The 25,104-nt window shown below is 39.8% G+C and overlaps 1 protein-coding gene and 1 long non-coding RNA gene across 3 annotated transcripts in view; one reads left to right on the top strand and one right to left on the bottom strand.

Annotated features, from left to right (window-relative positions):
- HEATR1 (HEAT repeat containing 1) overlaps window positions 1-18,636 on the bottom strand; it is a 35,078-nt gene extending 16,442 nt beyond the window's left edge. Inside the window, exons 1-23 of the mRNA XM_058833968.1 lie at window positions 18,517-18,636; window positions 18,131-18,309; window positions 16,211-16,427; window positions 15,165-15,306; window positions 14,542-14,643; window positions 13,504-13,644; window positions 12,647-12,858; window positions 11,392-11,525; window positions 10,562-10,670; window positions 10,095-10,205; window positions 9,520-9,637; window positions 8,187-8,294; window positions 7,677-7,772; window positions 6,569-6,657; window positions 6,051-6,262; window positions 5,655-5,776; window positions 4,871-5,068; window positions 4,025-4,208; window positions 3,617-3,765; window positions 2,783-2,975; window positions 2,089-2,261; window positions 1,593-1,760; window positions 500-742 (exon numbers count right to left, since the gene is read on the bottom strand). Of these exons, the coding sequence (XP_058689951.1) occupies window positions 500-742; window positions 1,593-1,760; window positions 2,089-2,261; window positions 2,783-2,975; window positions 3,617-3,765; window positions 4,025-4,208; window positions 4,871-5,068; window positions 5,655-5,776; window positions 6,051-6,262; window positions 6,569-6,657; window positions 7,677-7,772; window positions 8,187-8,294; window positions 9,520-9,637; window positions 10,095-10,205; window positions 10,562-10,670; window positions 11,392-11,525; window positions 12,647-12,858; window positions 13,504-13,644; window positions 14,542-14,643; window positions 15,165-15,306; window positions 16,211-16,427; window positions 18,131-18,272 (3,363 nt within the window). The 5' untranslated portion in view covers window positions 18,273-18,309; window positions 18,517-18,636. The remainder of the gene's footprint in view (window positions 1-499; window positions 743-1,592; window positions 1,761-2,088; window positions 2,262-2,782; window positions 2,976-3,616; window positions 3,766-4,024; window positions 4,209-4,870; window positions 5,069-5,654; window positions 5,777-6,050; window positions 6,263-6,568; window positions 6,658-7,676; window positions 7,773-8,186; window positions 8,295-9,519; window positions 9,638-10,094; window positions 10,206-10,561; window positions 10,671-11,391; window positions 11,526-12,646; window positions 12,859-13,503; window positions 13,645-14,541; window positions 14,644-15,164; window positions 15,307-16,210; window positions 16,428-18,130; window positions 18,310-18,516) is intronic.
- A 21-nt stretch (window positions 18,637-18,657) lies between these two features.
- Window positions 18,658-25,096, top strand: LOC131576887 (uncharacterized). 2 transcript variants are annotated; one of them, XR_009277093.1, is made up of 4 exons: window positions 18,658-18,873; window positions 20,414-20,575; window positions 22,261-22,342; window positions 22,924-25,096. It is a non-coding gene; the product is annotated as an uncharacterized LOC131576887 (long non-coding RNA). The 2 variants fall into 2 exon arrangements; XR_009277094.1 differs by having other exon boundaries at window positions 18,658-18,924.
- The last annotated feature ends 8 nt before the right edge of the window (window positions 25,097-25,104 follow it).

Genomic DNA, 25,104 nt, shown 5'->3' with positions numbered 1-25,104 from the left:
GAAACAAACTTGCTTTTGCCAGCCTTTGGGAAATTCATGCCAACACCTGGCCAATACAGGCCCAAATTTGTAGCTTCCTTCAAATGAAACTATTTCTCACCTACTATATTTCATTGATAATTTTTTCTCAGATGAAAAACATTAAGTAAAGCTCTTGCCTGACTGACAAAAACCTAAAACTTGTGGAACAGTAGTATCTGTAACGATACAGGAATTCGTCTGCATGCAAATACAGTATTGCTATTTTGTGCTTGTCAAAATGAAAAAAAAATAGAGCAAGCAGCAATATCTCTTTCTGATAATTTAAAGAGTTCAAGTTTTGCAGTCTGTTTTGATGTTTCAAAGACACTATGGAGACATTGAAATCTTGTAGCAAAACAAAGACAGGTCAAAAGCTGTGGACTCCTCCACACATGAAGAGCACTTGTAAATCCAATCTCAAACACTGCTAGCTGCTTTAAGCATAAAAAGAAATAAAAGCTATTTCATAAAGCCATACCTGCCCAAGTGCTGTGATCTGAAATGGTGGAATTTCTTCATACATTTTCTTGGCAGCATGCAGGCTTTTGATAAATAAATCCAGACTCTGCTGATTCTTACACAGGAGGGTTGCTGAATATTCGTTAAACTTTCCAAGGATTAGATGCAGGAGAATGACTTCATCTTTTAACATTGCCTCAGGTTTGTTAAAGACCTTCTCTAGCAAACGGTCTAGTGCAGGCAAGAGTTGAGAGAGAACCATCTGCAAACAGAGAAAATGTGTAACAGAACTTTTTATCCATTCTCAATGTAACAACTTTCCAGTAGCACAGCTTCACTTTACTGAGCATCCCCTTTCTCGGACCACGCTGCATACAGTATTTTAGGCAACAGCTGTTCAACTGGAAAAAACACAAGACATAATATGAGATTACCCCTAGTAACTGCTCATCTGCTCCTCAGCTATTCTCCTTTGCAGAGCTGTATTTCATAATTTCAAGGTACAGACACAAGGTAATTTTTCCAGCCATCTACGACTGCTGTTTTCCACAAAACCCAAACGTGAATCAAAACCACTCACCCCCTCTATGGAGTTTACAATCTTTTCAAGACACATACAACTGAACAGAACATAAAAATTCAAATTTAATTACTTTTTTGAACTTTGAAGTCATATATTTTCCAGCACTTGGAGAATTCTGAATATGCTAGATAAGAGTTGGTTAATATATAAAAAAGAAATTCACAGTACTACTTAATACCTTTCAATTCTGTACAGAAAACTCTATATTCACTAACCAAGGTAATACATTTTTTCTGTAACATTCTCTTTTGAAACAGTCTTTTTTTGTAATATCAAGGGAGTTTCCTTAAAAATTCAAATGCAAAATTCTGCTGCCATTACATTCCTGGAAGGAGCATGCAAACATTTTATGTTTCATCAAGCCATACTTCGCAGCTTTACTGGAAAGTATTATTGGAGGTGTCAACTTAATACCTAATAATCTAATACATTATGTAATTATTTAACAGCATTATTACTAAGTGACATGTGATTTCAGCATTTCACTCAAGTGCAGAACCCATAAAAAATCTCAAAAGGCAGCACTTACTTCACCATGGATTTCATTAAGAATTTTCATTAAGTTTCTTGCAATATAAGACGGGAAAATAGGGCTCTGTGCACAATCAAGTATGTTTTCCAAAGCTTCCAACAGTTTTTTCTTCTGGGATTTCTGTTTTGGCTGTGTCTCAAGCTCCCCAAAAAGAGTTCCCATAACCTAGTTCATTAGCAAAGTGAAAATTAAGTTATTTTCTTGCAACAAAAATACCTTAAAAGAACAATTACTTGATGCCTTTGTAACACTGCAATCTATTTATAAGCAGAGCTCTTCATATGGAAGATTGTTAATGCCTCTGAGGTTCTCAGCTCTGCATGTAATATATCCCTTGAACATTTTTACAGTTCCTAAGAAAATTATAAATCAGTCCACTATAGGGTACAAATACAATTAACTTTCCTGATTAACTTGATTTCTTTTCTGTAAGACAGAAGCTCACAGCAGCAGACAAAACTTGCATTAATGTACACCTTAATTAAAAAAATACCTGTGCTATGTATGTAGGGTCAGATACAATCTCTTCTGTCTTTTGGTCCAAATGCTGAAGGACAGGATGAAATAGAGACTCCTTTATTCCTCTCAAGGAACAGAGGCAGTTGAGAGCAGCCCTTCGAACTTCGCTCACGGGACTACCCAAGTTAACTAGCAAAGATATCACCACTGCAAGGAGAAAAAGAACAGAGTAAAGTGAGTGGTGAAAATTTTACTGCAGCTGTCCCTGAAGAAACATCAACATTACTTTGGAGTCAAGAAGTCATCTCTTTCTGCTGTAAACCTCTGGAGTACACAAAATCAACTCAAGTCTGACAGATTCATGACACTAAACCACCACAGTCCTTATATTCATGTTTAAGCTCAGAGTTCATAAACTGCTACTGTCACACCCTGACAGTGCACAGACAGTAATGCCCTGTAACTGAGTCCTTCAGCACAGCACTGTGCTCCCTGAACACTTTAAAGTTAAAAAAAAAACCCGTGGATTCACTTCAAGCTTGGACTTACAACTGCACCAGAGAATCAGCAAGAGAACTATCTCAGCCCAGTGCAGCTAAACATAAATAACTGAGATACCCTTCATGGTGTAAAATATAGTAGAATTGCACAAAATTAAGAAGTACTGTGATTGAGTTCTAAGATGAGAGACAGATAGATAGACAGGCAGATACACAGTTTTACTTTACCTGGAGATGATGGTGATAGCAGTTGTTTCTTTTTCTGGTTTGTTTGTGATTCAAGCAGTGCATAGCCAATATACAGAGCCTGAGTCTGTAGCATTGCACTGACTTCATAGTTCAGTTGATTTGAAAGGTTATAATTGTAAGTCCATAAAATGGAAAGGAATTTGAAGAGAACCTCTGAATCTTTTAGATGTACCTTAAATTCATCACAATGGAAAAGGAAAAAAGAAATTAAAAAAGCACTTGTTTAATTTATTTGGCAAACTACTACTGGAAACATTTGATAAACCATCCCACCCATTTCAAAGGATTACACTGAAAGAGAACTTTGTCTCAGAAAAACAGAAAAACTGTGTCTTTAGGGAAGAAAAAGTTATTTAATAAGTGCTGCATGTGTACACAAATCCAGACGCTATTTACATATCCATGTGAGAAATCATGAGATGATGTAAAAAGGAAATGCAAATTTCTCCTAGAAGTTTTCCTTTCAGTTTCTGTATTTAAACATTACCAAATTTTACAGAGCAATCCTTTGTAGATAGAACTAAAACCTTTTGCTCAAACTTTAGGCTCTTGATCTTGTCCTGCAAATCAGTTTCCATCTTTGCCTCAACTAGTACATTTGTGTTTTGTTTAACTTTAGTTTTCCATTTTTACATTTAATTAGAGTTAAAGAACCCAGCTGAAGCATACACTTCCATCTCCTCACAGTACTTGAATGCCACAAGCAGCGTTGCATGACCTGTTGACTATTTTTCTCTAGTTTTCCTTAAAATTAATGCAACCATGTAATAGTTGATGACTCAAAATTCAGAGCAACAAATTCAAAAAGAATACCTTGAATAAGAGATTCATCAGTGCTCTGTACTGAAGAGCATTGCTTCCCTCACTAGCTCCATTGACAAGCAGGTCAAACAGCCCCAAAAGGAGGTGCAGGTAGTCTTGGCTATCTTGATTCAAAGATTCGGGATTCCACCAAGATTCCTCTAAAAAATACAGGTTATAATTATGACACAGCAGGTGCATAGGAACACCCATGGAAACCAGGAGAAAGCAGATATCTCTAGCTAAAAGAGGACAATACAATCGTTTGATTTCATGTTCACAAGTAAATAATCTTTACAGATGTCAATAACAAAGAAGGTTAGGGAAGCAACATCTTGATTCCAACAACTTCCGAAGGAAAAAAAAAATTAACTTTCCTCTTTCACTGATGTAAGGGACAGGCAAGAGCTTAACACTTACCTTTTGAAAAAGACAGGGGAGGTTTTAGGCCATTAATGAAGTTTTTCAGTAAGAACAGGACCATAGCTGACTCCTCTGCATGAGCAGTCTCATCACTGTTGAGCTTTTCTATATATGCACTTAACAAGTCCTTAGGCACCAAAGTTTCCTCTACTGTTTCAACAGACCAATTTAGGGCAGTTTCCTGTGAATAAAAGTAAAATTTAATGTATTCTGTGCAACAGAAAACAGAAATTTAGCAGTGAATTACATTTCTGATTTTACATTTAAACTTGCATTTGCAGTTTTAAAACCTACGCCAGCTCTTTCTACTATAATCACAGTGTACATAATGAGGTAACAGAAGAGTAAAATATCAGTCTCTAAACTATCTCTTCAAAGGGATTGGGAATTGCAGCATTTTTGACAGTCAGTTTAACATTTTCATCTAGCTCTGTTCCTGAAAAATAATCCATATCTTTCAGATACTTACATATAAAAAATCATTAATGGAATAACCTGAGGTCAGAATTACCATGTGCCACTAGGTGTGTATATGTGAGAGGATGTACACATAGAAGCACAGCCCTGCTCACATGGGTTTCTTACACACAGAAAAAACCCAGAGCTGTTTCTCAACCAAGTAAGTCAAGAAAATTCTAATGAAAAACACATAAAATATTACAGTAATTCTTAATGGCACTATTGCCAAGTGTGTGCTTTTGCTATGAGAAAAATTGAAGGTGAGATTTTTCAGTCCTTCTCAAAGTTTCTGAACCTGGCTTTCAGTAAAAACAATTAAAAATATCTTCTTAATACTGTTTCCAATACAAAGAACATGCCCTCTCCATACTGTTTACATCTTACCTCTGCAGGTTCACAAGTTCTGAGATCTTTAATTTTTTTATTCAAGAAGCAGAAGACTCTGATAGCCACTGGAAAATAATTTTCCTTCATCTGTGTATTGCAGCAGCACTGAACAAGCACTGAACCAATTATATGAGTAGTTACTTTCTGTCTCACACTGTCAGATTCTGCTTCAGCAACGAGTATCAGGTCATCAACCTTAGAAAAATGAGCGGAGGACAACAAAAATCAGTATAACAGTGGGACTTCACTATGACTAAACTCAACATGTAAATGAGAAATGGGGTAATACTGTTTACTTCCTATCATAGGTAAAAAGTTACTGTCTGTTGTAATTGTACTCTTTGAAACCTTGCAATACACAAACATCAGTTTCTATGAACAACCCACAGGTATACTTGCTTACTCTCTAGAAAATGCTTTTCAGGAAACTAAAATTTCCTCGAATTTAGTTACACTAATTATTTGTCAAAAAAGTTAATCACTTACTTTTTTTATGTTAAGGAAGAAATTGATTTTAAATGGATGGTATTGTGGTTTTCTATTTTATATATATATGTACGTGAATTGTGTTGAAACACATACATACATATAAAAAAATGAATACATATAGTTATATACACACATACACACACACACACATACATATATTTGCCTAGCAGTTTGATGATAGCATACTAGTGCCTAGAGCAGCCATGCAAAGTTCTATATCACACTGGTTTGATTACAGTCACCACCTGAAAAGTACAACTTCTTTATGGTTAGGCTGACATGGCACACATACCGTTTGCAATAGTGAGGAGGGGTCCCCTGAAGTCAAGTTTCCAGAAAGTAGCAGAATAATTTTCTCATTGGCCACTCCAACCAACTCTGCCGACTTGGCAGATTTAATTGCCTCTTCAAGAGCTGTTCCAAGGGAAAAATATAAAAATCAAATAACCTAGGTATAAAATTTATGTATTAACATACTTGTTCTGACTGATAGAATCAGTCAGAAACATACTAAACCATTTCTGTCTCTTGGAAAAGAGCTTTTTTGAAGAAATCTATTCACACTTAGAGCATGATAGCCTGATAGTGACAGCCTGCCTCCTTCAATATGTGTTTACGTTCAGTAAGGATGAGGTCCTAACTTGCCACAACTTCTATTTTATCAAATTAGTTACAAGAAATGCTTTACCTTCGGGCCAGCCCTTCAGTAAAGGATGTAAGGAGCAAAGATCAGACTCTGACAAACAAACAGCCATTTTCCAATCTGAAGATTTTGAATTCGCATTAGTGATTATCATAAAAGGTAACAACTGCATTACTGCTGCATCTAGCAGTTCTTTCTTCTCTTTCAGAATCTCCTCTTTGACTAAAATTTTTACTGCTTGCTCCAACACCTTGTACCTAGAAGAGAACAAATCATGTTGAAAATACATTACTCAATCACATCAGCAACATTTCTTTGATTTGTTCTCTATTCTCCATGGTGATTTTCTGTATCTAAACAGCAGCAAGAATAAATAAGGAATTCATGGGAAACGGTATGAAAATAATTGAACATCTCTCCTGTAACTCAGCATAGAAATAGCATGACAAAAAGCATTTGCAGAGAAACACAGAGAAAGTTTTTAAAGTAATCTTTTTATTTACTTTTAAAAAAATTAATTTATACAGAAAGAATGTATACTGAAAAAAAGAGCATGAACATACCACTTTCCATCCTTGGAAAGATCAGCTTTCTGGAAAATGTTCAAAAGACTTGATACTATTACTTCTGGATTGACTTGTTCCCTGAAAGTCTGAACCATAATCGAGAAAAATGAATGAAAATGCAACAATATACAAAACAGTTTACTACATCATAATGGAAAATGCATCTGCTATACCAAGTGGAAACCAAGATCAAACATGACTAACTATATTCCTGCTGATGCTCATGTAATGAAAACACTATCAGGTGAAAAGAAGTAATAAGGCTGCCCAGGATGTCCTGTTGATATGCTGAAGAATGGAGAATTTATTGAATGTGGAAATATTTGGTAAAATTGATAAATGATATGTAAACTATGTTATAATTAAGTAAGAATTGCTTGTACTTTACATTGCATCTGGATTACAGAGACGTAAGGCACATTAAGAAAAGATACTAAAGTTTAAAGGAGCACTCAGGTGCTTCTATTCTTGTTTACTGGTGATGAAGAATGAATGAACACACAAGACCAAGTCCACTACTGCTAATAATATTCTCCACTACTACTAGCAGAAGCCATAAAGACAGACTGTTACTCTAGCTGGAAACAATCAGTACAATGCATACCAGAGTCCTATCCAGTAAACCTGAGCTGGAGCTCAGGACTTTGCCACTATCAACTGACCAAATGACTCGCATATGGAAAAACTCAACTGAGCACCTCTCACTAGAGTAATGTCTTGTGACTGCACCACCTTCCATCCAAATGACAGATTGTGTGGCTTGCCTTTTTATAGAAAAACATACAGAATAAGCAGGAAGCATGGCTCAAGTAATGATCAAAGATTTAAGTATGTTTCAGTAGCTACATTAAAAAAAGAAAGAAAGCAAAATTGATAAATTCACTTTAACTGTCAACATGCTGGGAAGGATCAGGCAGCAGAGATTTGGGGGGAGTTTGTGAGATGGCAAATAACATATGCCTCCTAAATTTGTGCTGCTTTATCCTGTTAAAGGACAAAAGTCATGCACTAAAAACACAAGGAGAAGAAAGACACAGACACAATTCCAGACACAAACACGTTCAAAACCAGGTAAAATCTAGCATGCCAAAAGACACACACTTACCTCCAAAGAACTGAGAGCAGACATCACAACATCTCTGTTGTCATCCTTGAGCCGTCCAAAAATTGCCTCTTCTATGAAAGCCTGATCAAAACCTTCCTGGAAAAATAAAGGAAAACAGAGTCAAAGGGAAAATAAATCGTTTTTCTGCAGAACACTTTACAGGCTTTTAATGAAATATTTAAATTCTAGTGTAAGAGAAGTGGTAATATCATCTAAATTAAACCTCACAGGCAGACTAACTTTCAATAACAAAAAAACCCAGATTCCTAGAAATATTAATTAACTTGGATTTTATGAGAATGCAAGCAGTTTAATCCACAAGAACTATAGCCAGGCTCCAGAATATGGGGAAATGGTAACAGAACCCTACTGAAACACCATGAAAAGCAGTAAGGATGACATAGACACCGTTTCACATACCATTCATCTTCAGCTGCCAAGTCTGGCAAACAGCTTTTTGAAAACATTCTATGTCAAGTCATTCAGTAAGTGAGAGATTCAGACACAAACCTTTGAAGTTTCAATAACATCTTTCAAATGCTGAAGAGCCAGGACCCGCACAGCAGGCTGAGGATGATTCAAACTAAGCAGAAGGGAGGTATCAGAGTCTTCCAGAAACTGAAATACAGATTTCACAGTGACCACATAGCATGTTAAAAATACCTTAAATATACATAAGGATAATGGGAGACCTTCTTACAGCAATTTTTTGTACCAGAAGAAAACCTGCATAATCAAGACCTAGAAAGTTAAATTACAGTACAATGATATTGTATAACTGCCCTAAATTATTAATTTCTTCACTGTTGCAGACAGTTTTTGGAAGATAGCTTTAAAAGTACAGTAAGCCACAGACACCATTATGTCCTAGAAAAGCATGACGCTTATCTAAGGATTCTGAGAAAGCTCTAGTGACAATGTCAGTGTGACAGAGCACAGATAGAAACTGTTAAAAAGGCATCCCTGCTAGTCCAATCGCGTGCACTTATCTCAGGAACCTTAAAAGCTGGAAGAAAGTCATATGCCTTTGTTCTGCATGCCTTGTTTTTCTGTTAATCCACTTGTTACTCAGACACAGACTCTGCGCCTTTGTTAAATCACTACAAAAATACAGAAAGCGCTTCTTTATGTAGTTCATCATATTTTCCTAAGTGCTTTCAATCCTTCAATCATTGCAAACAACAGCCATAATACTAACCAGCTCTTATAATAAATTCCTTGGCCAGATCTGTTGTAGTAATGGTTATTCTGTGTTAGGCTGAGTTTCAATTGCTCTTCAGAAATGGCACAGGAAGAACTCTGTGGTCACTCTATCCTTCCCTGTTAGCGACTGTAAACATTCATAAAATCAGTGCAACGAAAAGGACCAAGCCATCTTCTCTCAACAGTGATAAAGCCTTCTCAAAACAGACACCTCTGCCACTGACAACATCCTGAAGTAGGATGAGGCCTTGCTGTGCACCACTGTGTCGTCACTGTTGACCTCTACAGTGTAGGTAGTGGCCATGTTTCTAAGGAAAAAAATTATCAGTAGCACCTGGAGCAGGTGAAAATGCATAAATTTTAACTAGGGAAAAAAGCTCACACTCATGAGTCCTTATGATAAAAAAAATTCAAAAACTGATAGCTTTTGTTTTACCACAGTTTTGACCAAGCTCTCCCCCCAAAATATTTAATCAAGTTAGGGGTCTTTTTTTTTTTTGTTTGGTTTTTTTTTTAATTCCTTTTTTTATGGGAAAGATAGACATTTTGTTTATAAGGAGGAATAGAGAGCAGAACTCTGTCAAAAATCAGCCTTTTGACAGTATAACCATATAAAAGCCAAGACCACAATCCTACCTACCTTGTACTTGCCACAGCTTAATGAAAGAGAAATAAATTGATGAAAAAGATTTTGGTCAGCCTCATCTGTGCAATCTTCCAGGTGCTTCTCCAACACAGAGTCTAAGGCTTTCGGGTACCTGCCAAAAGACAAAACCATCAATATTTTCTGCAGAGGATTATAGAAAAACATGTATTTACAAGAGAACTACAGGGAAAACCAAGGAAACTGAATGCATATGCATTCATCCAAACCAGGTATTTTCAGTGGCTTTGCAAAGGCAATAAACCATTATGTCTTAACACAGATGAACGATATGCAGACCACTAGGATACATAATGAGCAGAAAAGGTCATGCTGCAAAGTAAAGAGCTGTACAAAGCCAACAGGTCTGCCTCCATGTATTACAGTGATAACAAAATATTTAAGGACATATCAGTAAAACAAAATTTAGACAGAGACTAGGAGTCAGTTATTCCTTTTGTATCTACTTCAGCAAGACTATTGTTCTCACTACACACAATTATCCAAGATCATAGCTGATACCACCACTCTACAGACTGTGGGTCTGTCTGTGATAGAAAAATGGAACTTACTTTCTCTCGAGAAGTCTGATAAGAGGAAGGATCTTTTGATTGAGTGCAGCCATTTTGTTGGGATTAGATTCAATCTCTGTACCATGGGAGATAAACTCTTCAAGAAACTTGCTAAAATTACAAACAAAAGGAAAAGCCACCATGTTTTGCATGGTACCTTTTTCATTACTGTTACAAAGTACAGTGCTTAACAGGTTAGAATTAATACACATTGTTTACTTCAAGTACAGATTTACTGCTGGCCTGACGTTTCACTCTGTCACACAACTACAAATGTTAATGAATGGCTCTTCTGGGTTACTGAACGTTTAAATTTCAAAATCCATGTCTGGACTTATGAACTCAGAAAAACATGCTAATATAATGCTAATGCCATCATCAGGAATTATTTATTATTAAACAAGATTAAACCAAATATTTATTATTAAACCAGAAGTGCATAAGAAAAAGAACTGAAGTCAACTCACGCAGCCAATAGGGAATCTAAATCCTTTTCCAGTGGTATACTCTCAAGAATAGCTTGAAGATGCTTGATGTAAATGTCATTTTCTGTCTCCTCAGATTCTTCTTGCTCTTCTAAGAACAATCATAGAAGATGAACAATAGTTAGAGAACAGCCCCTTCATACTGATTAAAGCAAACAGCTTGTACAGGCATCATCCTGTAGTGAAACAAGCACACAGCTTGAAGTCCACATTGCTCACTGATTACCAGCACCAACTCTCTGTGATCCATTAGCAATGCTTTACACCAACATCATTAAAATGCCAAAGCCTGGATCGCTGCCAATAAATTTGAGGGTGCTTTGGCATGCACCCTCATACCCTCAAACCTGCTGCTAAAGCTGCACCAGCAACTTCCCTAGCGCATTCCTTGGTGTGAATTTGGACCCTTTTAACAAAAGAGCTTCCCCAGTCGTGATTCAGCACTACAGTGCCACAGTGCAAACAGTCTCTCTGGCACAGACACAGGCTACAACTGCATGTCAGCCAGCCTCACTGCCCCAGACTGCTCCCAGGCACATTTAGTTCACTGGGTAAACACAGCTGTCCCCTAATTAAATCACATATGGAGTACATGCAATCTACACAAGATTTCAAAATACTACAATACACTTCTTAAGAGAAAAAATAAAAGGAAAAAAAACAAAGGGAAAAAAAAAAAAGGCAAACACACAAAAGTTCAGTCAGGTTTTCACAGTTTCAATGGAAGAAGCAATCACACAGCTTTGACATTTACCTCAGTTATCTGTCCTTAAGGCTGATCTAAGGTTTACAAAGAACCTGTGCTAACTTACCTGTATCACTTTTCACAATGGTGTGAACAAGGTGAGGCAACAGGTAGCGGAGGAGAGGAGAGATATCATAGCCTGCTGACAGGCCTTGCAGAAGTGTTACCAGTTCTGGGGACTTGCACAGATAATTAAATGGCCTGCACAATTGAAAGGGGGAAAAAAAAAAGCATGTATGTTATCTGGGTTACACTTTCAAAACCATGCAGACTTCACAAGGATTCAATTTTCAGCATCAGGTAGCAGCCCCATTGTAAACAAACACTTAAAAGATTCAAAGGGCTCCACTTCCTTAACACCAGATGTTTACTGGCACATTTAATATCCAAGAAAAGAGGGTACTGCCAGTCCTGTTGAGCACAGCTGCTGCAATGGCACAGTGAACCTACCTAAGTTTTTTGCAAAGCTGGTAGTAAAAGCAAGAATACTTGTATGAATTACAGGAAGAGGTATCCTCACACTGCAAGGAGCATATCCATCCCCCCAGCAGCAGCAAAAGGGATGAGAAGTAACTGTGCAATGACAGATCCTCTAAGGAGAAGCCATTTCCCTTTCTGCTAACACAAAGCTTCTTCTTGTCTCCTTTTACACCCACCTGGCTGGATGCTGCATAATATATGAGCCCCACACCTGCACTTTTTAACCTCTGACAGTGTTCAAGTATCTGGAAGGTAATCACTCTATATATACCACATAAGATTTTTCCTATTGGAATACTCCTCTCTGCCAGCAAGCAAATTCCCTTGTAGCATGTGGGAACATGTTCAAATCCACATTACCAGCACAAACAAGCCAACTGTGCAGGGCAGGGCAGACAGATGGATAGGAATCTACCATGTGAACCACCAGGAGAACACCTCACCTGAAGTGAGACCAAACAAACGGTATAGAAGCACTTCTGCTTCAGGTGTTAAACTACACCAACTCAAAGCCCTTCCATCAAAGGGGCAGAACTTTGCACTTTCCAGAAAACCTCTTACTTGACAGGGTTCAGTTCTGCACACTGACATCAATCCCTTACTAAGAGAAGCAGCTGAAGGACCAAGAGATGACCAACTGACACCACTGAGACTCCTTTGCTTCAGTGAGCATGCAAATTTTCAAAGTAAGCCAAAGGAACTTGCAAGGCCTTTGAAATGTCAACTACCAAAACTTATGACAGGGAAGTATCCCTTTAATGATGATGATATAAAAAATTCAAATTATCGAAGTGCAGTTTGCAATTTTAGAAAGTGGGAAAATCTGATTCATGTAGACTTACTTCTTCCCAAGTTTATCTCCTTTCTGAGTTTGCAGAAGTAGGTTCAAGCAAGCCAGCCCATCCCTGATTAATGAGGGCACTTTAAATAAAGTCTTGCTTATCTGTACCATCAAGGAATGCACCAAGGAAGTCTCCACTGTCACTTTTACTGTCATCTGGCAGATTATCATGTATGTTGCAGCTCTGTAATCCTGTACAGAGGATTTCAAGCCCTAGAAAAAGAGATAAAGGTGAATTTTTAACAAAGAATAACACAAAAGAGCACATTAACATAAAAATAATTTTTATTCTTATTTATCTTTATTCATATTTTTATCTTATGTTTATATTTATGATATATCTATCTGTCATTTTATCTTATTTGTCTTTATTTAGACATCTATGAAATTTCACTATGTTCTTTTCCATGTGTTAGCATTTAAGGTGTCTATAAACTCAACTTTCACGAAGAAAAAGCAGTCATGCAGGGTCCACAGGTAAAGAAGACACAGATAAAGAGGTTTATTAAATACTACTCTGTTTGACAAAGCAACAGTTGTGGAAGAGAGAGGATATTAAAGCAGGCTGTCTACCCTGACACCATTTCCTCATGGTTCAGCATGATAAACCTCAAAGCAAAGACATTCTTCAAACCATGTATCCATTTCTCACAGCTCCATTCCTCATGCTTAAAGTGCTCATCTGAGGTGTGAAAAAACATTATTTCCCATGGACCCTCACCTGCCTAAGGTTTCAAATCAGGCTGAGTGGTACAGTATATATCACACAGGATGTTTTTCTTGGATGTTATCTGCAGATGGATGTGTGCAGAACACAGTACACTTCATCACACGGGAGGGAAACAGAGCTTCACCTACCTTTTGGACATAAGGGAGCAGCAGAGAGACCATAGTGTCTGTTATCTTCTCTGCAGCTCCAAGAGCCGACACAATAGTGGAAGCATAAAACACAAGGAGAACTCTCAGTTGAGCTGAGTTGCCTGGACACTCTGAAAAGACCTGGATCACAGAAAAAAATCAGTTGTTCAGACATCAGGGCAAGTGGAGGTGCAATACGGCTTCCCTCAAATCACCAAAATCTTAGAACTCCAGCCTGCAAGCTCCAGCAGCTCCTGCTGGCACAACCAAAGTCATCAGCTCTCATGGCAGCAAGCCACGCCAGAGGTTATTGCTCCTCCTGACAGACACGGCAGATGGAAATGGGTGCCAATGTAGTTAACCAGAATAAGGCAGCCAAAATCACTTGTGATCTTGGTGTGCTGCTCAAGACTCAGCTGGAGACAGCCAAGAAGATAACTGGTGTTACGTTTAACACCTCCTTCTACACTTGTGACTAAACTCTGTTACTGTGTCTGCTTTGCTTAGCTTGACAGCAGATGCATCCCAGTTCTCTAAATAACTGGATCTGCCATATATCTTACCCTTCTGAGACTATAGAGCTAGCCCTCTATTAGACATTAGCTGAAAAAACCAAAAATTTGCCCACCTTCTAACATTCTCAGCTTCAAATTCTATTTGAAGACATGTATTTAAAACACCCATGACAACCCCCAGAAGAGATACAGAAATTCAGAACACAGTTAAAAACTAGTAACAGGAATGAGTTTATGAAAGAAATAAAGACAATTAAGTATACTGACACAACACAGTAAATAATACAGTATGGCCAAATTGTTTTTTTCATGGCTCATTGGTTCTCAGCCACTTCTTGTAAGAACTTCTGATAGACTGTCATCTTCACAAATTATAATAAAAGAAATCCTCATATTGTTTACTGATAAATTATTAATTTTACTCTTTGATATGCAGTTCAAAATATTAAGAAATAGCACACTATTATAAAAACATGGGGAAGAAAAAGTGACAACAAACAATGTTCTAGAATAAAAGAACAACCTTCACAGATTTTGCCACCAGCCTGCAGATGAAATCCATGAAATCCAGGTCTTTGTAGCAGTGTGTAATGACAGTACCCCTTGCCAGTGGGACTCCAGGTTTCTTTACACAGTGAAAAAAAGCAAAATTAGAACACTCACAGTAAAGTGAAGCACAGAAAGTAAAAACTACTGTAATCTCCAAATTAATCCTACTGATCAGTTAACACCATTTAAACTGAAATAAGTAATGGATTTCCACACACTGTTCTAGAATGTTTTGTGCATATAGTAAGACAGATGATGAAGAGAATTACATTTAACCTATGTGCAAATAAACATAAATTTGAGTAATTGATGTATCTTCCTATCAGTAAGAAATACTTACAACTTCAAAGCATGCTTTAACTTAGCCAAAACCAAGAGTAATTACAGTCAAAGCTTTTTATTAAAAACTTCACCTTTAAAGAAAGATAGCAGAAACAACGTATGGGCATCCAGACTCCATTCCTGTAACTAAACCTTTCAGTACATTTCTACAACTAACCACATAAATTGGTGGACCATATTCATAAGCAGAGTAGAAGAGACAAGATATTATTAAAGTCCAAGGTCCTTCCATCTTGCATCTGTTAAATACTTTACCCGTATTGGATCCATCCAATGCCACTTATGAGTTGGGCTTTTCGTATCTAAAAGTTGAATAACTCTCACAAATAGATTAGTCTCATGATATGGCAGAACACAACCAATCAAACTGTCTTGATTGTAGAGATGAATGTGAAATCTAAGGAAAAAAACATATGTATGTAGTTAAAAAGTGTCTGGAAGCCAGAAAGAAAAAAAGATTCATCCACATTTTTCTCAGAATACCTTGTTTACTTGCTTTTAAGCAAGACCTGACATGGTTGTCATACTGACTCAGATCTATGGTCCACCTACAGTCCAGAAACTTGAGGTGGCTACCAGCCTGTATGTGCTAAAAGAAAGAAACAGTGCTAGCATATTTTTTTGCCTCACTATCAACAATTTCAGGTCCCTGTATGACTAAAAATTACCTTCTGCACAGATTTCAATATTAAACCAGACGTTACAATAATGTAGTATGAGTCTCTCAGTATAATACATGAATAGAAAAACTGTGATTCAAATAAGTATGTTGCAGGAAAATCACACACTTATGATAAGAAGTAGTGCACTTTCTGCATTTGGATAAGTTAATTTATATAAATATAACTTCACAAAATACTTCATTTTTTTTTTCTTCACATCTTCTTACAAAACCTTGAAATAAGAATAGTTAGGGCTCATGGTTCAGAGTTAATACCAAAAATTTGCCATTTTACAAAGCCCACTTCTAAAAGCACAATATAGAAGTGCCTCTCTATGTGCTCTGTAAGATGGCTAGGGCTGGGCAACTTTGGGAAAGCTAGGCAAGGAAGTAATTGCTTTTATACAGAGTACCATGACAGATCAAAATAATCACAGAAATTTATCAAAAGACAAAAATCTAATTGGCAAAGAAGAGCATATGGCCCCATAAGGACTAAGTCCAAATGCATGTTATTAACATCCTAACCTGTATTTTCCGAAAGCAAAAGTAAAATTATTTAAAATTATTCTCACTGGGGAAAAAGAAATCTTGCATTTCTAGCTTTATCTACTGACATGTAGGATATTCAGTGAATTACCTGTGAATCAGCCATTCAAGGCACTTCTGGGCTGGCTTAAGCATAAAGTAGGGGGACAGGTGAATGAGGAACAATGAAATATTCTTGTTCAGCTGCTGATTTACTGCTTTAGTCTGAACACTGCGTTCAAGGCCTTTGGATGTAGAACTAAACAAACTGGACTGGAACTCTTCAAATGAAGGATCAATCCCCATCAGCTCTTCTAAGCCAGTGCGTCCTGTGCAGAAAAAAAAAATAAATGGGAGGAGTGCTTTAAACACAACAGTTTTTGTTCTCCAGTCCTACCCACCTACCTCCTCACTGGCACATCCAACTTTTTTGCTGTACTAGCATATGTCCTCATCATCATCCTCACAAAGCAAACCAAAACAAACAGTAAAGAGGCCTAAGACCAAATCTTTTGATACACTTGAACTATTTCTCAACTGACAAAGAAAAACAAGATTAGCATCTATCAGCGGAGTGCTCTTGCAGCAGCGAAGACCAGCAGCATCCTGGGTTGTGCTGTCCCTGAGAGCACAGCCAGCAGGCTGAGTGAGGAGGGAACTGCCCTTCCATTTGTGAGCTGCAGCTGGAGCCCTGAGTGCAATTTTGAGATCATCAGTAGAGGAAAAACATTTCTAGATGCAAGTTCAGCAGAGGAATGCTGAGATGGTCTAGGGGCTGGAAAACAACACACAAGGAAAAGGAGGAACTGTTCAGCCTGGAGAAGAGAGAGTCAAAAGGAAATCTTCCTGCTGTTTGCAGCTACTTAATAGGATACAGTGTGGGTTATCAAGGAGATGGAACCTGACTCTTCTCAGAGATGCACAGTGGAAGGATGGGAGGACAACAGATGTCAGCTGGAACATAGGAAACTCAAACTCAATGTATAGATTTTATTTTTTTCTAACAGTGGAATGATCAAACACTGGATCAAAGATCCAATATTGGATAAGAGACCATAAAAACGCCATCCTCACACTCAGCCAAGCAGTTTGAGAGTAACTATTTAAGAAACCAAAAAAACATGATGTGCTGCAAAAAAGATATATATCTACAATCCTGTTACTTTAAATGAAAACATATCAATCTGCCTGATTTTAGGAAACAGCTTTCTTATTGAAGAATATCACATTCCTGGATAAAATTTTAAACAAAAATTAAAAGGAATAGAGCATAAAGAATTTGAAGTGTGCCAACACGGCAAAGGCTACTCCCACTTCCCATTACTTGTGACCAAAACATTACCCAAGAGCAGGGCATCAGCATGTTTTCATGAAACGCAGAATTCATGTCAGAAGGCACACTGGGAGATCTGCAATCCCAGGCTCTGCTCAAAGGAGTTTCCACAATTGGACCAGGTTGCTCAGGGCATTATCCTGACAGTTTTCAAAAAATTCCCTTTTTTTTCCAAGGCACTATCTCCCTGGACAATCTTGATAACTGCTGGTCTGTCCTCACACTGATAAAGCTTTTCCTTCTATCCAATTTTAACTCCTATTCTTCCAACTTATGCCCAGTGACTCCTGTTCTCCAGCCAAGCACTCCTGCTGATAGCCTGGTCCATCTTCTGGGAATCTCCTCAAAGGTAATGGCAGGCTCCTGTGAGACCCATCCCAAGCCTTCTCTTCTCCAAACCAAATGAGACCAGAGACATTCTTCTCATCAAATGTCCGTTACTGGGCAAATTCTCCAGTCCTTGAGCATCTTGGGATCCCTGACTTCCCCATCACCTCATCCTTATGTGCCAGAAACATGTTCGTAGAGGCACCGCTGCACGGTTCTCCCAAGGACTGGAGTGATGCTAACTAGCCGACAGCGCTCTGAACTATTCTTTTGGCCTTTTTTGAATACGGCTTTGCCTGTCCTATTTATCTTTCTCCAGCTGTTTTTTGGAGTGTTTTTAAAAACCAGTGGCACCTGTGCAGCCGAACTCACCGATGGCAAAAAACGTGTCCCTGTCAATAGTCGCGGCTTCCTTGCAGGTGAAGAGCAGCGATGCCGCCTCGCTGCGGTCCAGGAGGCTGGGATCGGTCTGGGGAAGCGCCAGCCGCTTCAGCTGCTCCGCCAGGGACGTCATGGCTCCGCACTTCGGGGAAAGGAGCCTCCGGAGAAAACTGGGGGAAGAAAACCACAGCAGGCCCGCCGATGGAGCAGCCGCATGCACACAGCCGCCTCTCCCGGCCCCGGCGCGGCCCCGCTGGCGCTCGGGGCGCGCACGTGTGGCCGGGCCGGGCCCGGCCGGGCAGCAAGGGGGACAGGGCCCGGCGGTGACGCGTGTCCGTGTCCGTGTCCGTGTCCCGGTCCCGGTCCCCGACACCCACCTGGCTGCCGCCGCTCCCCGCCGGGCCGCACGTGGGCTGCGCGCGCCGCTCACCCGGAAGCGGCTGCTCCCGAGGCTCGGGAAGTTCCCGCCCCGGCGGCGACAGCCGGGCCCGGGCCCGGCCCCGCTCCGCCCGCCGCAGCGCCCGGCCAGCGGCCCGGAGGGAAAGGGGCCGAGAACTGCGGGACGTGAGGCAGCAGCGTGTGCAGAGGGCCATGGCACCCTGGCCTGTGTCAGGAATAGTGTGGCCTGAAGGACCAGGGAAAGGATTGTCAGATCCTGTGTCCAGTTCTGTGCCCTTCAGTACGAGGAGGACATTGGGGTGCTGGAGGGAATCCAGAGAATGGCAACAAAGCTGGTAAAGGGTCTGGAGCACAAGTCCTTTGAGGAGCAGCTGAGGGAGCTGGAGGTGCTTAGCCTACAGAAAAGGAGGCTCAGGGGAACGTTGTCCTTCTCTACAACTTCCTGAAAGGAGGCGATTGCCAGCTGGGAATTGGGCTCTTCCTCCAAGCAACGAGTGACAGGACTAGAGGAAATGGCCTCGAGCTGTGCTTGTTTAGATTGGATGTTAAGAAATATTTTTTCACCATAAGGGTGGTCAGGCATTGGAGCTGAAGGGAGCTGCTCAGGGAAATGATGGGATCACCATCCCTGGAGGTAGTTCGAAGACATGTAGATTGTAGATGGGATTTAGAGACACCGTTCAGCGGTGGGATTGGCAATGCTGGGTTAGTGGTTGGACACAATGATCTTGGAGGTCTTTTCCAGCCCAAACGATTCTATGATCCAGTCGAGAATGTGACATCTCCAGGAGTGGCCCTGCTGGCATGTGGCTGGTGTCCGCGAGGGAAGCAGCTGTGGGTGGTTTCACCCACCCCGGCAGGTGCCTCGCAGGGCAGTCCCTGTGGAGGCACCGTGCCCGTGTGGGGCAGGGCCCGGCCTGCCTGCACTGAGGCAGCAGCCAGTCCAGGCACCAGCCAGGGTGTGAAGGCAGCGGTGACGGAGAGATGGAGACACCTCAGCGAGGTGTCTGTGGCAGGGCTGCTGCTGGCTTTGTGCTGAGCCCAGCAACAGCCTGGGCTGGGAGTGGGGATCCACCAAGCATCTCTTCACAGAGATGAGATGGAACAACTAGAACAGCTAGAGTTGTTCCACCTTAGGATTTTTCCATATCTGGAGTGAGTAATGGTAGGGAAATGCAGGACTCCCATGAGCAGAAGGTATTGAAAGCTGCAGTAATGTGTGTGGGCTAGATCCCAGCTGCAGAACCACAGAATGATGCAGACTGGAAGAGTCCTCTAAAAGCCATCTGATTCAGCCCCAGAGCAGGGCCAGCTTAGAGAGTGTTTTGCTCATGGTTTTGCCCAGTTGTGTCTGGATATCTCCAAGGGTGGAAATTCCAGGGCTCCACTGAGCATCTCATCCGAGATTTGGTTAACCTCAGATTGAAAATAAATTTCTGAAGTTAAAACCCATGATGTCTCCCATCAGTTTGCATTTGAGGTTTCAGGGTTCTGTAGCTGGAAGTCGGTGTACAAAGCCATAAAGAGAACGTGGCTTGTGACAAACCAAGAAAAGCCTGGCACAAAAATCAGAAATAAAATTTATCCCAACTGACATCAGCAGATGGACAAAATTATACCAAAGATAATAATTCCAGCACCAGTTCTGTAATACTATTTCCATGTATTGTTGAGAAGCTTCATAGCTATAACAGAAATAACAGATTTGTTTGTAAGGCTGCTGTATTTGGCAATCATTTAACATGCAGTAGAAATACAAAACGCTGATAAAAGTCTGGGATTGCAGACAATTATTTAAATGTTTAATTTTTTCCATTGTGAGTGTCCCCTGATTTCAGCATTTTGTTACTCCTCTCTGATTTTTCTTTGCTCAAGTGAAAGCGTAGGTGTGGCAGCAGGGGGAGGAAATGCAGCTGGATGTCACATCTGTGCCTGATGATATTTACCAGTGCCTTGTTAGAGAGTGCGTGTTAGCTCCGCGTCACGTTCCTTCTGACGTGGTATGATCTGCATGTAATGACAGCAATTGCTGAGCTGGTAAGAGTTGCTACTGCTGCAGTTATAACAGTGTCAAAGTGTTTGGAGGATGTAATTGATTTAACAGGAATTGATGTTATTTTTCTGATGGTTCTAATACTTAAGATTCTGATCACGTAGCAAAGGAGCTGGCTGGGAGTGGTGCAAACCAAAAGGCCAGCTTTATTGCAGTTTTTCACATTCCCTGTGGCTTCTGTGCATCCTTTTCTTTCATGAAACTTCCATGTGACCTTACTTTTAGCATAACTTAAAACCTGCAGAAATATGCATGTTTCCATGCCTAAAAATACCAAACATTAAAATACCTAGGAAATGTGCAAGGGGAAGAAAGTTGGTTCTAAAACAAGAAAACTAGGCTTGTTTGTTTGTTTTTAGCAGTGTGGTTCATTATTTAAATACTCTAGCCAGAAAGATAAACTGGAAGTTGTAAATGTTGGAATATGTTCAGGTTTTGCAGCACCCCTGTCCCACTCTGTATTTTCCCATGGAAAGCTGCAAGACAAATGTTTTATACCTTTGTGCTTTCTGTTCCATCCTTGTTTGATTTGAGTAAAGCTGGGATTTCCTTTGGAAGTCAATTGGAGGAACAGAAACACCTTTTACAGAGGGGGAAAAAAAATTTGTTCTTGATTTGATTATAAACAAGAGTTTTGTGGAAAAATAGTAGTTCAGAAAGTCTATTAGGAAATATGCTTAGTTGGCATTGTAATTATCCGGTGTTGAAGCTGAGCCTCATCGAGATTCACTCCATGCTGTACTCCAAAGAGGTGCTTTTTTGAACTGAAATTCCAAACATGTTTCAAGTAGTCCCTTTATTTTCTCATCACTTAGATGGTCTGTGTCGGTGAAATTCTCATAGCCACACTGCAGCTGAGATCACCTGTGCTGATAGCTACTATTAAACTGCATTTGAAAGAATATATTGCCTGTTAAAATTCTTAGGGTCTTAGAATATAAATTGTCATATGCTAATTTTTAACTGGGGAAAAGGTGATCTGTTTCAAGCATTTCCTTTTAGTTACTCACTCATAAGCAATTGGCATGTTTGAAAAGGTTTGATTGAGAAAGGCAAACACTGTGAAACTTCTTATGTTCTTTACTTTTGTAAAAGTACCACCACTAAGTTTATGCTACTTCTGGAGAAAATATAATGGATGTCTTTATATAGATAGAGATCTAGTCTTTATGTTCCTTTTCTTCTAATTCACCTCACCAGCTGTGCATTGAGCAGAGCTTCATCTACCTTGGTGAGTAACGCAACACAATGCAGCAGGAAGAGATTTGTACAATGAAGTGGTGCTGAGGAACCCTCACCACCCTGTGTGCATTTCAGAGGTTTTATGCAGACCAGATCTCGTTCTGTCTGATCAAACTCCTGTGAGTTGCACTCCTGGAATGAATTTTTCTGGTTTGGTTTCATTTGTAAGCAGGAGGTGGGAGGAATTTCATATAGAGAGGAAAAAGGAATCTCTTCTGATTAAAAAAAAAGGGAATGCTCAGTAGTGTTCAATTGTAATGTGTCAGAATGAATGTAAAGGAATTGAGCGCTACCTATGCAATTTACTGTTTATATACGAAATTACAGTGTTTGTATTAAATGCTCTCAAGCATTCTCAAATTGTTATTAATGTATTTACTAATATGATGCTTCTTTTTTCCTTCTTGCACCACCTTCTATAATCTAGTGAGCCACCATGATAAATTATTCTGACGGAGATAGAAGAAAGCCACCTTCCCTGTGCTTCCCATCACTTGCTAATAATCTTGGTATGTTCCCTGACATTTCTCCATGCCATTTCTAATTGGGAATGTGGCAGTGCCAGTGCCTGCCATCTAAAATACAATCTGATTGGATTGCAGCATAATGAAATAATAGTGAATAGAATAACCTTTCTAGGATATGCAAAGATTGTCACTATTTCAGAGTGTATGAAGTTCTTTAATGTTTTTCTCTAAGCAAAAGTAGGTGTTACCAAATCTGTGTGTTTAGTGTGGGTATGTGGCTGCTAACTGAACTTTAAACCAATCCGTGTTTCATAGCAGTGGCTTGAACATCTTGTTCACCCAAGGTAATCTCATTGTCAAGGAATATATTGTGTTTTGCTGTTGGTTTTAGGAGGCATGCTGAAGTTTTGTAGTTTGGGAAACTGTGCAGTTAAATCTGCTACTCTGAGCTAATCCATGTCCTTTGTTCTTAATTCATGTACATATCTGCTCCCTATTAGAACATTATAATTTATAAGGATACACCTGTGGTGTCTGAATTTTTAGATTTGCGGTGATTATCAGGAAGAACAATTCTTTATTGTGTTCTTAGGCTTCATTAATATGTTTTTCTCTATTTTCAGTTCTTTCTGAAGACCCTGTGACAATGCAGCAGTCACCCTTCACCAGTGGGCACTGTGAAATGATGAGGCAGTACCTTTCTGCAGGGTACACATTGATAACGCCATGAGGCCACTATTCCCTTGGCTAAGCTTTGCTAGAAGCAAAGAGATGGGAGGCATTTTGTCCTATAGCAATGCACACATCTAAAATTAGGGAGTTAAGATTTATTTTCCTTGTCTGCTTTCTCCCATAAGGGCTTGATCTTTTTACACTTGTGTCAGTGAAACTCGGGAGTAATTCTGATGAGGTCAGTGAAGCTGTATGAGTGCGCAGCTGATGTAACTGGAGGCAGACACAATCAAGCATAATTCATAGAGTCACAGAATGCTTTGAGTTGCAAGGAGCCTTATAGATCATCTAGTTCCAACCTCCCCACCTTGGGCTGGGACATCTTTCACTACACCAGGTTACTCAGAGCCCCATCCAACCTGGCCTTTAACACTGACAAGGTTAAGGCATCTATCTCTTCTCTGGGGAACCTGCTCCAGTGCCTCACCACCCTCATATTAAAGAATTTCTTTCTAACATCTAATATAAGCCTACCTTCTTTCAGTTTAAGGCCGTTCCCCATGTCCTGTCTCTGCAGTTCCTGACAACAAATTCCTGTCCAGCTTCCCTGTGTCTTCCATCAGATACTGGAAAGCTGCTGTTAGGTCTTCATACAACCTTCTCTTCTCCAGGCTGAACAGCCCCAACTCTCTCAGCCTGTGTTCATAGAACAGGTGCTCCAGTCCTGTTATCAACTTTGTGGCCCTCTCTGGACTTGCTCCAACAGTTTCATGTTTTAACGTTGGGATCACCAGAGCTGGATGTGGCACTCCAGGTGGGGTCTCACAAGTGCAGAGTACAGGGGCAGAATCCCCTTCCTTGCCCTGCTGGCCATACTGCTTTGAATGCAGCCTGGGATTCAGTTGGCTTTTTGGGCTGTGAGCACACATTGCTTGGTCATGTTGAGTTTTTTGTCAACCATCATCACTCTGTGGTGGTTGAGGTTACAGACAGTTGCAGTTCTCACTGCTGGATTGGGTCTGAAGGGAGAATAATTCTTGAGTTGAACTGAAAGGCTGGGAGAAGTTTCCTTGCTAGGCAGTGCATCCAGCACATCACTGACTTACTGACCACTGTGGGAAGCAGTGTCATGTTTTCCTGGATTTCCTTGAAAATCTATTGTAGCTTCCCCCAGCCATAAATTCTCATGTTTAGCTGCATTCCAGATCTATTAATAAATAGAAACCCTTTAGATGGGGTGATGGAAAGCTGTTTTGGGGGTTTTATTGTATTAAAGGATTTCTGATATGATAACACAGACTAAAGGCTTTTGAATCAAAATTGCTATAAAGGAAGCTTTTAAATATATATTCTACATAAGGAGAAAATAAACCCAAAATAAGCAAACTAGCTTCAGCTAAACACGTGCATAGAAAGCATCATCTTGAAAAGAGTAGGCAATAGTCATCTTTGTAAATCCATTTGTACCCATTTGAGATAGTCTAGTTTATCCTAGGAGCATGTGGTAGAGTAAGGAAGACAAATGGAGAAGACAAACAAGGAAGAAAAAAGCTGTCCTTTCAGTGCTGAGCTGCTTGATGAATTGTGACTTTTTTGTTTGTGTAAAAAGTTAGCTGGAAAGTTGGATTATAGAGACTGCATAACAGTTGCAATGAAAAGTAGGAAAATGTCTCTCATGGTTGCTGTGAATGTGTAGTCCTTTGTCATGCTCTGGTGTTTTTTAGCCTGGGGAGTACAACAGTGGGTGTATAAATTAACTGTTATTATGAAAAGGTGTCTGTGCCAGACAATCTACTGAGAAAGTAGGTGTCATAGATCTACTGTGTGGTAGTTGTGAGTCAGATGGTTTAACACAATGGGAGAACTTGCTAACTGGAGTGTAGCAATGTGGCCACTGGGGACTTGGGTGTAACGAACAATAAGGAAAGTGATGCATACTAGATATGTCTCATCGTTCATAGCAGGACTGTAGGCAGGAGAAGAGACAATAAACTGAAGGATGGGAAGGAGAAAGAAGTCATCAATAGGGAACATGATTAACACACTTTTCTTACTGCAGTGTACAGTCATACTATCACCTCCTTCAGTTGCCTGTTAATCAAGCAATTGACAGGTGTTGGAACAGCAGCAGA

This window comes from Poecile atricapillus, chromosome 3 (genome assembly GCF_030490865.1).
Source record: "Poecile atricapillus isolate bPoeAtr1 chromosome 3, bPoeAtr1.hap1, whole genome shotgun sequence".
NCBI classification, from domain to species: Eukaryota; Metazoa; Chordata; class Aves; order Passeriformes; family Paridae; genus Poecile; species Poecile atricapillus.
Note: the sequence above shows the minus strand (reverse complement) of the source record. Positions and strands in the feature narration are given on the sequence as shown.